This window comes from Mus pahari, chromosome 2, assembly GCF_900095145.1.
Source record: "Mus pahari chromosome 2, PAHARI_EIJ_v1.1, whole genome shotgun sequence".
In the NCBI taxonomy this organism is placed as follows: domain Eukaryota; kingdom Metazoa; phylum Chordata; class Mammalia; order Rodentia; family Muridae; genus Mus; species Mus pahari.
Window position 1 is genome coordinate 89,773,357 of NC_034591.1, and position 14,923 is coordinate 89,788,279.

The 14,923-nt window shown below is 40.5% G+C and overlaps 1 protein-coding gene across 10 annotated transcripts in view; it reads left to right on the plus strand.

Moving 5' to 3' along the window:
* The window catches only part of Immt (inner membrane mitochondrial protein), a 48,740-nt gene that overhangs the window by 7,810 nt on the left and 26,007 nt on the right, over window positions 1-14,923 (plus strand). For all 10 annotated transcript variants that reach the window (XM_021190135.2, XM_029534925.1, XM_021190136.2 and 7 more), the window contains exons 2-3: window positions 11,402-11,475; window positions 13,034-13,223. In XM_021190135.2, the coding sequence (XP_021045794.1) occupies window positions 11,402-11,475; window positions 13,034-13,223 (264 nt within the window). The remainder of the gene's footprint in view (window positions 1-11,401; window positions 11,476-13,033; window positions 13,224-14,923) is intronic.

Below are 14,923 nucleotides of genomic sequence, written 5' to 3' on the forward strand. Positions count from 1 at the left end.
ATCAGCGCTATCTTGTAATGGCGAATGTGAGGGCGGCTCCCCACAAATGGCTTCTTGGTTAGGGATGGGACTTTGTGTCTCCTCAGTGCTGGGGTTTGGTCTAGTTTAAACCTGTGCAGGTCCTGTGGATATTGTCACTGTCTCTGGTATTCATAAATCTTCTGTTGCAGTAAATACTATTTGGGGGGGTTTCTATCCTAGCTTACTTAGCTCATTTAGTTCCCGAGTAAAAGACACAAGACCTTTATAATAAGCCTGAAAAGCACTAGAGCTAGGCAGATATCTGTGCCATTTTGTCTCTTTTCCTGTCAATAACCCCAAGATATAACTTGCCATGTTCCACCTAGGCCACTCCTATTCCAACTGGCTGACCTTCAGGCCATGCTCTCAAGATGGCACCCACTGAGAATTTACTAGTCTTGCTGCAGTTAGACCTTGGGATACAGAATTCAGCATTACAATACATAGCTACAGACCAAATGTCAAACAGTCTTGTGTCTTGAAGAGGCTGTTTCCTTGGAGTTATCCAGCACTTCTGGCTTTTAGAGTCTTTCTGCTGCTTCTGCAAAGCACTCTGAGACTTGAGGGGAGGGGTTTGATACAGATGTCCTACTTAGGGCAGAGTGAGCCAAGATTTCTCACTTAATGCACATTGTCCAGTTGTGGATCTCTTTGTTAGTTACTGTTTATGGCAAGAAGTATCTTCTCTGATAAGGGTTGAGTGTTGCTTTGGTTTATGGGTCATTGGGTCATTGTCATTGGGAGTCCTTTTATTGCTATGTTTCTTTAGCAGAATAATAGTAGGACCATGACCTACCTATCCCATGTTCTTGGCCACTTTAGCAGTAATGTGCATGGGTTTGGCTTCTGAGAGCAGTGCTTGTACATGGTGCACAGATATGATATACATGCTGGCAAAACTCCATACACATAAAATAAAAATAAGTCTTTAAGGGAAAAAAGAAAGACTACTATTCTTGATAGTGAACCAAGCCAGCATGTTTAAAACCAAGACTGAGTTAATTGTTAATGAAGTAGATTGTTAACTACACATGCTGCAAAGTAGTTCAGTAGATCTGCACAGCTCACTTTTTGCTTCTGCTCATACTCCATCCTGTTAATTGTTCTTCCTTTTCCTATCTCCATACCTAAAGATCACCTCTAAAATGTTGGGCCTTGTCATATAGTATAAGGACAAAAAGAATAAAGAACTGGTAAAGAAAAACACTTGGGAGAGATCAAAAGACCTAAAACACATTAAAAAAGAAAAAAATTTTTAAAAAGATACAAGTAAAAATTCAAGGACGTTGAGGCCAGAGGCTTCCAGATCACTTTTATAAACATACTTCTATAATGTAGTGCACCTGAGTGAGAAGATGTAAAAGGTATTCCACATGTGTGAAGGAAAAACTTAAAAAGGATCAGATTTTGGTTTTGGTTATACTATGTGCATTAAATGAGAGATCTGGCTCACTCTGCCCTAAGTAGGACATCTGTATCAAACCCCTCCCCTCAAGTCTCAGAGTGCTTTGTAGAAGCAGCAGAAAGACTCTAAAAGCCAGAAGTGGTGGATAACTCCAAGGAAACAAAGGTACATACTATTTCCATAACCAAAAAGCACTTTTTTTGTTTTAGATTATTTTTCCCAGTGTGCTTTACTTTTGTTGGATGATACATTTTAGTTTTAGTAAAGATTTTTTTTTTTTTTTTTTAAGGCAGGATCTCACCTGGTAGCTCTGGCTAGACTGGTATTTGCTTTGAGGTATAGGCTGGTCTCAAACTTCTGGTAGTCTTGCTAGGATTATAGAAATATTCCTGACAATATGATCATCATCCTCCCCCTTTTCCACCTCCTCATTTTTTAAAAATTAGACTTGTTCATTTTACTTTGTGTGTGAGTGTTTTACCTGCATGCATATATATATATATATATATATATATATGCCATGTGTGTGCTTGGTGCCTGTGGAAATCAGAAGAAGGCATTGAGCACCCTGGAACTGGAGTTGGTTGTGAACCACTATGTGAGTGCTAGAAATTGAACCCTGGATCCATTGCAAGAGCAGCAGGTGCTCTTAACCACTGAGTGATCTCTCCAGCCCTGTCTTAGTCAGGGTTTCTATTTCTGGACAAAGCATAAAGACCAAGAAGCAAGTTGGGGAGGAAAGGGTTTATTTATTTGGCTTACACTTCCATACTGCTGTTCATCACCAAGGGAAGTCAGGACTGGATCTCAAGCAGGTCAGAAAGCAGAAGCTGATGCAGAGGCCATGGAGGGATGCCTCTGACTTGTCTCCTCTGACTTGCTCAGCTTGCTTTCTTATAGAACCCAAGACTATCGACCCAGAGATGGCACCACCCACAACGGGCCCTCCTCCTTGATCACTAATTGAGAAAATGCCTTACAGCTGGATATCAGGGAGGCACTTCCCCAACTGAAGCTCCTTTCTCTGTGATAACTTCAGCATGTGTCAAGTTGACACACAAAACAAGCCAGTACAAGCCCTCCTCATTTTTTAAAAATTAAATTTAAAACATTTCCCTTAATTTTATATGTATGAGTGTTTTGACTTGCACGAATGTCTGTTCACTGCATGGATCAACTCTGTTTACATCAGATCCCTTGGGGTTGGAGTTACAGATGGTTGTAAATCACCATGTCTTCCAAGAGAGCAGATGTTCTTAGCACTAAGCACTTCTTCAGCCATTACATTACACGTTTATTTTTTATTTTGTGCATGTGTGTGGACGAGCACGTGCTGTAGCACACATGGTGAGGTCAGAGGACAACTTGTGAGAATTGTTTCTTTCCCAATACTGAACTGAGGTTGCTGTCAGGCCACTGTAACCTCAGAGACATCCTGCCTCGTTGGCTTTTTCAGACAGACACCTGTCATCTAGACTGGTCTGTGTAGTGAGGATGAGCTTGAACTCCCCGTTCTCCAGCCCTTACCTTCTACATGCTGAATTTCAGTTGCTTGCCGCCACTCCTGGCTCTTACAAGATAGTTTAACTAAGAAAAGTTAAATTGTTGCATATAAATTTGTATTTTAAATACAAATATTGTTAATATCTGTAGCTGCCCACGGCCACATGAACTGGGTTCCTGAATGGGAGGCTGGAGCTGTATGGGAGGAAATGGGGCGGGGGGTGGGGGTGGGGGAATAACAAGATCAAAACAAATTCTGATCAAGGGCCAATGTTTACTTAAGAGTCTGAGCTTATGAAGGGGCAAGGCCCATCCCCTGCCACTCCAGGCTCTTGATGCTTTGTCACCAGCCTGTCAGCACTTGGTCCAGGGTGTTGTTTATCTCAGGAAGACAGGTTTTAACCTCTCATTGGGTAGCCACATCTTGGAGTAGAGCACAGTGGCAGAACAGTAGACCTATCTAGGTCAGAAGACTCCACCCCAGGTGGTCTCGTTCACAGTGGCAGAACAGGTTGGAGTCAGCCTGCTCAAGATTGTGGGAGGCTACAAATTTCATCGCCCTGCAAAATGTATTGTGGAATCTAGAACCTTGGCATAATATTCACAGGTGATTTTTCTAAAGTGCTTGTTTGTTTTCAAGCTATTCTACTACACGATGGCTTTTAATATATTCTTTTTAGTTTGGTAAAGTTGAGAAGTTGATGTGTGGAAGAACATTACATGGGAATTACATATTTTTCTTGTCTTTTGTTTGTGGAAGTTATGTTTTTGTAGGTTAGAACTATCAGTGCTAACCTTATGACATTTATTGCAAGGTTATGTATCAAGACAAATTACTGTTCTATATTATAGGTCATTAATAAAGTGGAATCCTAAAATTAAAAGGAAGTCAATATTTTGTGTGTCAAAATAGACGGTTTAGGTTATATAATAGAGACAGTGCTTAAGAGAGAGCAAACTGGAGGCAAACCTTATATTTGTCAGTGACTTAGGTAAATATGATGCCAAATGCATAAGCAAAACAAAAAGTACTTTTGAAGCTGGTCATGATGGTACATATCTATAGGCCTTAACACTGAGGAGATAGAGGTAGGAAGATCAAGAGTTCAAGATTGGACTGTGGAGATGACTCAGCTGGTAAAGTACTTGTACACCAGCATTAAGACCTGGGATCAGGTCCAAGCATAAAGAGCTTGCATAAAGAGCTAAGCATGGTAGTGTGTACCTGCAATCTTATTGCAGGGGAAGAGGAGACAGAGGGATCCATTGAACCCACTGGTCAGCCAGCTAGCTCTAGATTTGGTGAGAGGCTCTGTCTCAAAAAGTAAATCAAAAATTAAATGGAGAACCATTGAGGAGTAAATCTGATCTTGCTCTTTGACCTCATGTATAACTGTGTGTTTCTGAGTACACACATGTATACATATATGAATATGTGTACATATACTTGGAAACCACAGACAACAATAATGTGCAGGTTGACATAAACCTAGACATTTCTGTGAAGAGGGAATCTCAATTGAGTAATTGCTTCTCAGATTGTCCTACAATACATTTTGTTTTGTTATGTTTGTTTGTTTGTTTTTCGAGACAGGGTTTCTCTGTTTAGCCCTGGCTGTCCTGGAACTTACTCTGTAGACCAGGCTGGCCTTGAACTCAGAAATCCGCCTGCCTCTGCCTCCTGAGTGCTGGGATTAAAGGTGTGTGCCACCACTGCCCGGCACATTTTCTTAATGATTGATGTGGGAGGGTTCAGGCCTTTGTGAGTAGACCCACCACTGGGCTTATAGAGGAATTCAAGTTGAGAAAATCAAGGGAAACAAGCCAGTAAGCACCATTCCTCCATGGTTTCTGCCTCTGTTTAAGTTCTTGTTCTGACTGCCCACAATGATTAACTGTGATTGTGCTAGGGACAGGAAAACCAAATAAAATCTTTCCTTTCTAAATTGATTTTGGTCATGTTGTTTTATCACAGCAGTAGAAAGCAAATGGGAACAACCAGCCAATGTTGTCTGGGTCATCCTAGGCTACATAAGACAGTTTGAGACCAGCATGGGTTACATGAGACCCTGTCTCAAAAGACAAAATAAAACACAAAATGAGAGGGAAAAAAGTAATTTTGATTCGTCAGATTGAAATTTTTACATCAGAGGTGCGGTGATTTAAATGAGAATGCCCCCATAGGCATATATTTGAATAATTAGTCCAGTTGGTGGGACTGTTTGGGAAAGATTAAGAGGCATAGCCTTCTTGGAGCAGGTGTGTCACTAGGAGTAGGCTTTGGGGTTTCAAAAGCTCAAGCTGTTCAGTTAGCTTTCTCTAACTAAGGAAAGTTAGTGCTTGTTGATCAAGATGTAAGATCTCAGCTGTTACACCATGCCTTCCGGCGTGCTGCCATGCTCCCTATGATGAAGGTCATAGATGCACCCTCTGAAACCATACGTAAGCCCTGAATAACTTTTTCTATAAGTTGTCTTGGTCATGGTATGTCATTATAGGAATAGAAAAATTACTAAGATAAAAGGATATTCAAGAAGAAAAAAAAAGAGGGACTATTTTAACTATATGGTAAGATTCAGGTATGCAGAAAATACAGAGAACTCTTACAGTGTAACAAGAAGATAACTCAAAAACTTTGTAGGAGCCTTGTGATAGTGGCACACACCTTTAATCCCAGCACTCTGGTGGCACTGCAGGATCTCTGATTTGGAGGTCTGGTCTACAGAGTGAGTTCCAGAACATCCGGGGCTACACAGAAAAACCCTGTCTTGGAAAACAGACAAACAAACAAACAAACAAAAACTGTATAGGACTTGAGTAGCCATTTATGCAAAGCCAGTATATGAAACACATGGAAAATTGATCAGCATCATTGATCCCAGGAGTTTCAACTCAAAGCTAAATGAAGTATTCACTTATCCACTCTTGTGATTTTTGAGTATAATAATGAAATGTTGGTGGGAACATAAATTGGCTGGTGAGAACATAAATTGGGTGGAAGTATAAATGTGCAGCTCCTTTGGTAAACAATTTGGAGATCCTGGAACAAAAGGCAGTACATTGTACGATTTCCTTTCTAGGAATTAACCAGAATAGACATTTATGAAACAAAAGGCTGCCAGATGTTAGAAAAGAGGGGAAAGTGGCTGGAGGGATGTGTGACACTTAGTAGAATCTAGGTTTCCTTTTGGATTGATGAAAACCTGCTGTGATTTCTAGAACTCGGTGGTGGTGATGGTAATTATTGAGCCTTGTTAATAGACTGTATACCATTAAGTAGTTCATTAAGTGGTGAATACTTAGTTAGCTTTACCAGACACAGAAATAAAACCTGCTAGTGGTGTGGGTATTTGTAGATGGTCAGAGAGACAGAGTTAGACAAATACTTCAAACTTAGGGAGTCAAGGACAGGACAGGAGGAGTTTGTTTGTTTATTTAAACAAGGCAATTGCAACTGGTTTAAACCTGTCAAATGTACTTAGATCCTTGAATTTCAAACAATACTGTTTTGGAGCAGGTAAAAGGACCTGCTGCTAAGCTTGATGGTCTAAGTTCAGTCCAAGGGAACCACATGGGAGGAGAGAAGCAACTCTAGTTAGTTGTTCTCTGATCTCCATTTGTTATAGACATACAAATAAATAAGTGCAATGAAAATGTATTTTGGTTGGGCTGGAGAGATGGCTCAACGGTTGCTCTGAGGACTTGGACTCAATTCCCAGCACCCACAAGGTGGCTCACAACTATCCAAAACTCCAGTTCCAAGGGATCTGATGCCGCCTTCTGCTCTATATGGGCACTAAGCATGCACATGGCACACATACACATACATACATACATACATACATACATACATATATGCTGATAAAAATACATATAAAACAAATTTAATAAATTCTGATAAGAATTTTAAAAATTGAAAAACATTTTTGAAAAATAAAGATTCTACTTAACTACAGCTATATAACAAGTCTTTCTGTGTCTGGGAAATAGCAACATCGTTCATTGCTTCTGTTGTAGGTCTTTCCTGGGGTCATCTGGACAATTGTTGGGCATTGACCCCCTAAGACAATGCCTAGGACTAGTCAGTTCCCAGTATCCCTTTTACTCTCATGCTTGGCTGCTGATGCTGGCTCAGCAGTGACTGCTGCCTTGGAACTCCTGCTTTTGGCATCTTTGTGTTTTGGGATTTCCTCACAGCTTAGCAGCAGGTTCTTAGAACAGAGTCAGGCCAAAGCCAAGTACATTTATGCTGTAGTGTGAGAAGGCCCAGAGCATCACTTTCACTACCCTCTGTTAGTGAATTATTAACCAAGCCTGCCCTTGCACCTCCCCCTACCTCATTCCCTCTTCCCTAAACCCTGGCAGCCACTATTTACTATTTCTATGAATTTGTCTATCTGGATAATCCCCATAAAGGAAATCAATCATACAGTATCAGGAAAGGACACACAATTCATGTTTGGTAGGTAGCAGCATATTTCTGGAAGAGCATTTGACATGTCTTCATTGTTACAGTCAGTATTGCAAAATGCACTCAGCCCTATTTTTCTTTTTTCTTTTTTTCTTTTTTGGTGAAGATGAAGGCTAGAACAACTGACCCCCCCCCCCACACACACATGTACAGTCAATACTGTGTAATGCACTCAGCCCTATTTTTTTTTTTTTTTGTGGGGGTGGGGGCTAGAGCAACTGATATTCCCTTCCCATTGCAGCCCTCTTAAGACACTACAAAAATTTTATTCTACTAGGACCAGGATCTTATCATTTTTACTATATCTTAAAATGGTTAAGATATCTTTGATATAGCCTTAAGGTTCTTTTTTTTTTTTTTATTGGATATTTTATTTATTTCCATTTTAAATGTTAACCCCTTTTCTGGGTTCAACTCAGCAAACACCATATCCCATTCCCCCTCCCTCTGCTTCTATGAGGGTGCTCACCCACTTTGACCTGGTGATAGTACCCGATATTAAATCCTTCCTATGGTTCAGGCCTTGTAACCACTCAGAGAGGTACTGGTTACTCCCATAACAGTTATGCCACTATTGCATCTGTGGGTATCTCCTGCCAAGCAGTTTGGTATTGTAGTATGCAAGGTCTCATGTTGGGCAAGACCAGTGATGTCTTTTCTCTCTCAGGAGCCTGCATAGGACCTTCTAGCATTAAGTAATCTAGCCAGAGGAAGAGAGTTTCCTGGAGATTCAAGGCTGAGTTCTCTATGTTGTAAAAATATTTCTTGAAGGAAAGGAGATTGACGGATAGTCTTTACGAAAATTGAGAGCCTTTCTTGTTTCCTTTAAGCCACAATGCTATAACCTAGTAAAATGATATATTACTAAACTGTAATTTAATTCCTTTAAAATTACATTTACCAAAAGTCATATTCAATCCTGATGAAATTTTATGTTTTCCTCCTCATGCGTTAGTTATTTCATCTTTTTTTAAACTGGATATTTTCTTTATTTACATTTCAAATGTTATCCCCTTTCCTTGTCACCCACCCTGAAACTATCCCATCCTCCCTTCCCCTTCTTCTATGAGGGTCTTCCTCCACCCACCCACCCACACCCATCTCCCCGCCCTCACTTGGGCATCTATCAAGCCTTTATAAGACCAAGGACCTTTCCTTCCATTGATGCATGACAAGGCATCTGGAGCCATGTGTACTCCTTTGTTGATGGCTTAGTCCCTGAGAGCTCTTGGGGAACTGGTTGGTTGATATTGTTCTTCCTGTGGGGTTGCAATCCCCTTCAGCTCCTTTGGTCCTTTCTCTAACTCCTTTATTGGGGACCCTGCACCCAGACCAATGGTTGGCTGCGAGCATCCATCTCTGTATTTGTAAGGCTCTGGCAGGGCTTCTCAGGAGACAGCCATATCAGGCTTCAGCAGGTATTTCTTGGCATCCACAATAGTGTCTGGGTTTGATAACTGTATATGGGATGAATTCCTAGGTGGGACAGTCTCTGGATGGCCTTTCCTTCAGTCTCTGCTTTACACTTTATCTCCATATTTGTTCCTGTGAGTATTTCGTTCTCCTTCTAAGAAGGACCACACTTTGATCTTCCTTCTTCTTGAGCTTCATGTGGTCTGTGTTATATCTTGGAGCTTTTGGGCTAATATCCACTTATCAGTGAGTGCATAGCTTTAAAGTTCTTTTTTTGTTTTTTTTGTTTTTTTGTTTTTTTGTTTTTTTTTTTTGTTGTTGTTGTTGTTGTTTTTCAAGACAGGGTTTCTCTGTGTAGCCCTGGCTGTCCTGGAACTCACTTTGTAGACCAGGCTGGCCTCAAACTCAGAAATTGCCTGCCTCTGCCTCCCAAGTGCCGGGATTAAAGGCGTGCGCCACCATGCCCGGCTAGCTTTAAAGTTCTTAACCTCTTCTAGTTTTGTTCTGGAACCAGAGTACTAAAGTCATCTGCTTCCTATTCTATATCAGCATCTACTGGGGTGACAGGCACTGGATAATTACTTGGATAGTTTCTTTCAAAAAAGAAAGAGGGACATAGCAATCACAGTCAGTTCCAGAAATGATGCAGAATCTAGCTGGATATGGTGGCTGGGCTGATTTCTGCTGCTTGGGAATTTCTGTTTTCCCCTTTGAATTTTTGTTTTTATATCTTTTGTCGTTTTTCTAGAAAATGTAGACTGCACCTAAGTCCTAGTTATGTCTGGCTCCTTTTCTCTTGGAGCATCCAGCACCTTTTTAATATCTTCTTTCTTTTGTTGTTTAAATTCAATCTGTCTTTTTTTTTTTTTTTTTTTTAAATCTTGTATTGGTAGTTAAGTGTTTGTGTTGCTGTGACCAGATATCTAAGGAAAACAACTTAAGGGAGGAAAGATTTATTTGGTTTACTGTTTCAGAGAGTTCAGTCCATATATAGTTTGTGATTCTTAGGTTCATGGTGAAATGGAACATCTTAGGAATGGGTACAAACATACGATAGGAGATACTTACCTCAAGGTGCACTAGAAGCAGACAGAGGATTCCATGATAGAACTATGACAAGACACAGCTCAGGGTCATGCTCCCAGTGACCTATTTCCTCCAGTAAAGAAAGCTTATGGAAGGGGCTGGAGAGATGGCTCAGAGGTTAAGAGCAACCACGATTCCCAGCAACAACGTGGTGGCTCACAACCATCTGTCATGGGATCCAATGCAGTGCACTCACTTATAAAAAATATTTAAGAAGAAAGCTTATGGAAAATCCCAGTGGCATTCAAGAAATAAGTAACATATGAACTTAAAATTGCCAATGAGTCATTCTCATTCTCTTTTCAAGTTAAAAATTGCTTGTGTATGATCCTAGTACTTGGGAGTTGGAAGCAGAAAGATCAAGGGTTCAATGCTAATCTGGGTTGTGTGAGACCCTGACTCACAAAACAATGGTAACAAAATCAACTAGGGCCACCCAGATGGTCCTAGACAAGATGCTGGTAGTGCAAGCCTGGTACGCTTTGTTCCTCAGGTCTCACATAGTGTAAGTAGAGAAATGGCTCCCATAAGTTGTCCTCTGACCCCTATATATGGAGTGTGTGTGTGGATGTGTGTGTGTTCTCGAGAGCACACATGCGTATCTGAGTGAGTGCACATATAGACAATAAATGTAATTTAAACATGAAGAATTTTTTAAAAATCCAACAGCACAAGAATATTTAAGAATAATTCTTCTTCATTACTGTTTTTGAGGTTTCGGGGCTTGTTTTGTTTTTGTTTTTTGAGACAAGGTCTTACTGCAAGTCCCAGGCTGGCCTGGAACTTGTAGCAATCCTTCTGCTTCATCTTCTTTTTTTTTTTTAAAGATTTATTTATTTATTATATGTAAGTACACTGTAGCTGTCTTCAGACACTCCAGAAGAGGGCATTGGATCTTGTTATGCACGGTTATGAGCCACCATGTGGTTGCTGGGATTTGAACTCTGGACCTGGAAGGGCAGTCAGGTGCTCTTACCCACTGAGCCATCTCACCGGCCCCCTGCTTCGTCTTCTAAGTGCTGGTGCAGAACTGTTTTTAAACATTCAGAAAAGTGTTTGTGGTAGATTGATTTCTGAAAGTAAACTAATTTTTGTTTGAATACATTTTTTTTAAAGATTTATTTATTTATTATATGTAAGTACACTGTAGCTGTCTTCAGACACTCCAGAAGAGGGCATCAGATCTTGTTAGGGATGGTTATGAGTCACCATGTGGTTGCTGGGATTTGAACTCAGGACCTTCTGAAGAGCAGTCAGTGCTCTTACCCGCTGAGCCATCTCACCAGCCCTTGAATACATTTTTAATAAAAAGTATTTTTATCTGTATTATCAATTCAAAACCTTCTGAGATTTATTTAAGTGTTTTGCATTTTGAGGTGGTCTGGCTTTGTACCTGTAGTTTGTGATCTTTCCTAGCCTGGAGAGTGCTGGAATCACTAGCATGAGCCATCGTACTTCCAGATTCCTTTAATGTATTGATGTGATATCTTCTTCTCCTTTAGAGTTGTCTGTGTGGGAAGTTTGTCCTCCGTCCACTACGACCATGTCGTCGATACTCCACTTCAAGCAGTTCTGGGTATGTGGCTTGTCTCCTTGGAAGCAAGCTCTTTACTGTGTACTAATAATAGAGGTATGCGTGTGCGCGCGCGCGTGTGTGTGTGTGTGTGTGTGTGTGTGTGTGTGTGTGTGTGTGTTTACTTTGCATATATGGACATGGTTGCATAAACCAACTTTTATTAAGAAAACGGTATTTGGGCTGGAGAGATGGCTCAGTGGTTAAGAATACCGACTGCTCTTCCAGAGGTCCTGAGTTCAAATCCCAGCAACCACATGGTGGCTCACAACTATCTGTAATGAGGTATGGTGCCCTCTTCTGGGATGTCTGAAGAGAGCAATGGTGGTGTACTCATATGCATTGAATAAATAGATAAATCTTTTTTAAAAAAGAAAAGAATAGAAAATGGTATTCAGTCATCAGAGGAAGGCTGAGTAAGATTTTTCTTTTATGGTATTTTTTTGAAACAGGATCTCTTGATATAGCCCCAGCTGTCCTGGAGCTCAATGGAGGTCAGTCAGTCTGGCCTCAAACTCACAAGAGATCTGCCTGCCTCTACCTCCTGAGTGCTGGGCATCATCAGTAATAGGTTTTTAACAAAATCACATTCACATAACCTTTATTGTAAAATATTGTTAAAATTGTCCTATTTCATTATTGTTATCGCTCTCTTACTGTGTTTAGTTTATAAATTAATCTTTATCATAGATATATATAAGTATAAAGAAAAATATGGCATCTGCTTCTATCTATGGCTTCTGGGGTTCTTGGAACAAATCTTCCCCACTTTCCAGTAAGAGGGAACTGCTATATTATATGGAAGCTTTGCTCTAAGATCTGAGGATTCCCTTCTGTACCATAATTTTGGGTGAAGCTTTAGTAACGATGCTTTCTGTTCTTTGGTAACTGGGTGGCACAGAGCAGAGTCCTCTCTTCAAGTGCTTGCTCCTGTTTTATGGGAGTTCATTTAGGTCTCTACTATAATGTTGTAAGTTTAAAAAGTGCTTATTAGTTCTATTGATGTCTTACTGTCTTCCTTTTCCAATTGGGACATTCTGAGAAGGCCCTGACACATCTCCAGCTCAGTAATTTTCAAATTTAAATTTCATTTAATGTGAAGTCTTGCTTTGTAGCCCATGCTGGCTTCAGTCTCAGAGCAGTTTTCCTTCCTCAGTTTTTAGAATGTTAGAATTAGCTTTCTTTTTTGTAAAGGATTTACTTTATTTTTCTTACAGAAAAGCTTATAGAGGAGCTTTGAAAGTAAGTGATTTGTGGGACTTCAGAGGAAATCTCAAAATTGCAAATATCCAGTTTTAAGGGTCAAATGAGAGACTGCTTCATTCTTCCTGTTGTAGTTATTGTCTTTTAAAATTTTTGTTATCTGTCTGTAAATATTATTTCATATTTCAGACACATTAAAAATGATGAAGAAAAAGTGGTTTGCAGCTGTGGTGTTACTCTTGACTGCTGTGGTCTGAGTCGATGGTAGACAAATGAAAGTAGAAAGGTCTATAAGACTCAGTAGGAAAGCAGAAAGGGAAACACAAGAAAATATATCTTTCCTATTTCCTTCTTCTAGGTTGACTGCTGGTAAGATTGCTGGAGCTGGCCTTTTGTTCGTTGGTGGAGGGATTGGTGGCACTATCCTGTATGCCAAATGGGATTCCCATTTCCGGGAAAGTGTAGAGAAAACCATACCTTACTCAGACAAACTCTTTGGGATGGTTCTTGGCTCTGCGCCTTATACTGTTCCGTTACCAAAGAAACCGGTAAGAATTTTAAACAGTATTTCAATTTATGTTATAGAATGCTTCCACTCAACTAATTATTTTTGAGGCAGTTTTATATAGCCCAGACTGGGCTTAAACTCCGGATTCTCTGGCTTCACCTCCTACATTTGGGGATTACAGGAATGTACCATTATATCTGAGTATGAAATACTTCATCTGGATAGTATTAGTTGTGTATAACTCACTGCAACTTGCCACATGTATGTTTGTTAGTTCTTTTAAACTTGAACTGACTGCTCTTCCAGAGGTCCTGAGTTCAATTCCCAGCACCCACATGGTGACTCACAACCATGTGTAATGGGATCCGATGCCATCTTCCGGTGTGTCTGAAGATAGCTACAGTGTACTCATATACATAGAATAAATACATCTTAAAAAAAAGAATTATAGGTGGTTATGAGTCACCATGTGGATGCTGGGAATTGAGCTCAGGACCTCTGGAAAAGCCTCTAGTACTGAGCCATCTTTCTAGCCCTGTTTTAAAAATATTTGATGTCTATTAGATGTATATTGGTGTTTTGGCCTGTATGTATGTTTCTGTACTACATGTGTGCTTGTGCCTGTGGAGACCAGCAGAGGGTGTCAGATTCCTGGGATCAGTTGTGAGCCACCATGTGTGTGCTGGTATTCAATCCCTGGTCCTCTAGAAGAGCAACCAGTGTTCTTAGCTGCCAAGCCATCTCTTCATCCCCAGTCTTAAATATTTCTTAATTCAAACACAACTTGTTTGCACACAGATATAGATACAAGAGACATACAAAAGAACATGGGCTTTTGGGTGTTTTGCTCTAAATATTTCTTTATGCTTTGAGGCTGGATGTTCCTGATTAGGTAGTTCCTTCTCATAAACTGTGGGTATCTGATGTCCAGAATCTAGCATGGCAGGGACCAATTATATCAATTCTAGTGTTACCTGGTTCTTTAATTATAACCAACTGTTCCTGGCTGGTCTTCCATTTCATTATTTCTTAGACCTTTAAAAGGAGGCTAAAGGAGACAATTACACAGCTGTAATACAGAATCATGTGGCTTCATCTAAATCCTTGGTCACTTGTAAGCATTACGATCTGGGGGAGATAGCTGGAAGCACCTCTAGGAGCAGAGTTCCTGGCTGAGAATCTGAGAGTAGTGTTCATTTGTTGTTTGACCTAATCACACTCACAACTGTCAATTTTTGTGAATGAATTTTTTATCTCTGATTGGCTTTTGTCTGAACTCACTACACCTCAGTTGCTTTGCTGTTTGCACGTGGATAGCATAGTGTCCCTGTACTGAACTCTCTGAAAATCTACATGCTTTGTGATTTTCTTCCCTTCCCACCACACTGGTGCTAGAGATTAGTGCCCTGCCACTGAGCCCTCAGCTCCCGATAGGAGTGACTACGGGGTTGCTGGGTTAGAATTGCTAGATTCTTCATTATTGCTTTTGTTTGTTAGCTCTCTGTTTTGCTTAATCTCCCTTGGCCTTTATCATTTCATATACCAATTGTCTTCTGAACTAAAGCCATTGTTTTTCCTGTGCACCTGGCCCTTCCCGCCTTCAGTTTTCACGCCCACATTTCTCCTGTAAGAACAGAGACTATCGGGGCTGGTGAGATGGCTCAGTGGGTAAGAGCACCCGACTGCTCTTCCGAAGGTCCAGAGTTCAAATCCCAGCAACCACATGGTGGCTCACAACCA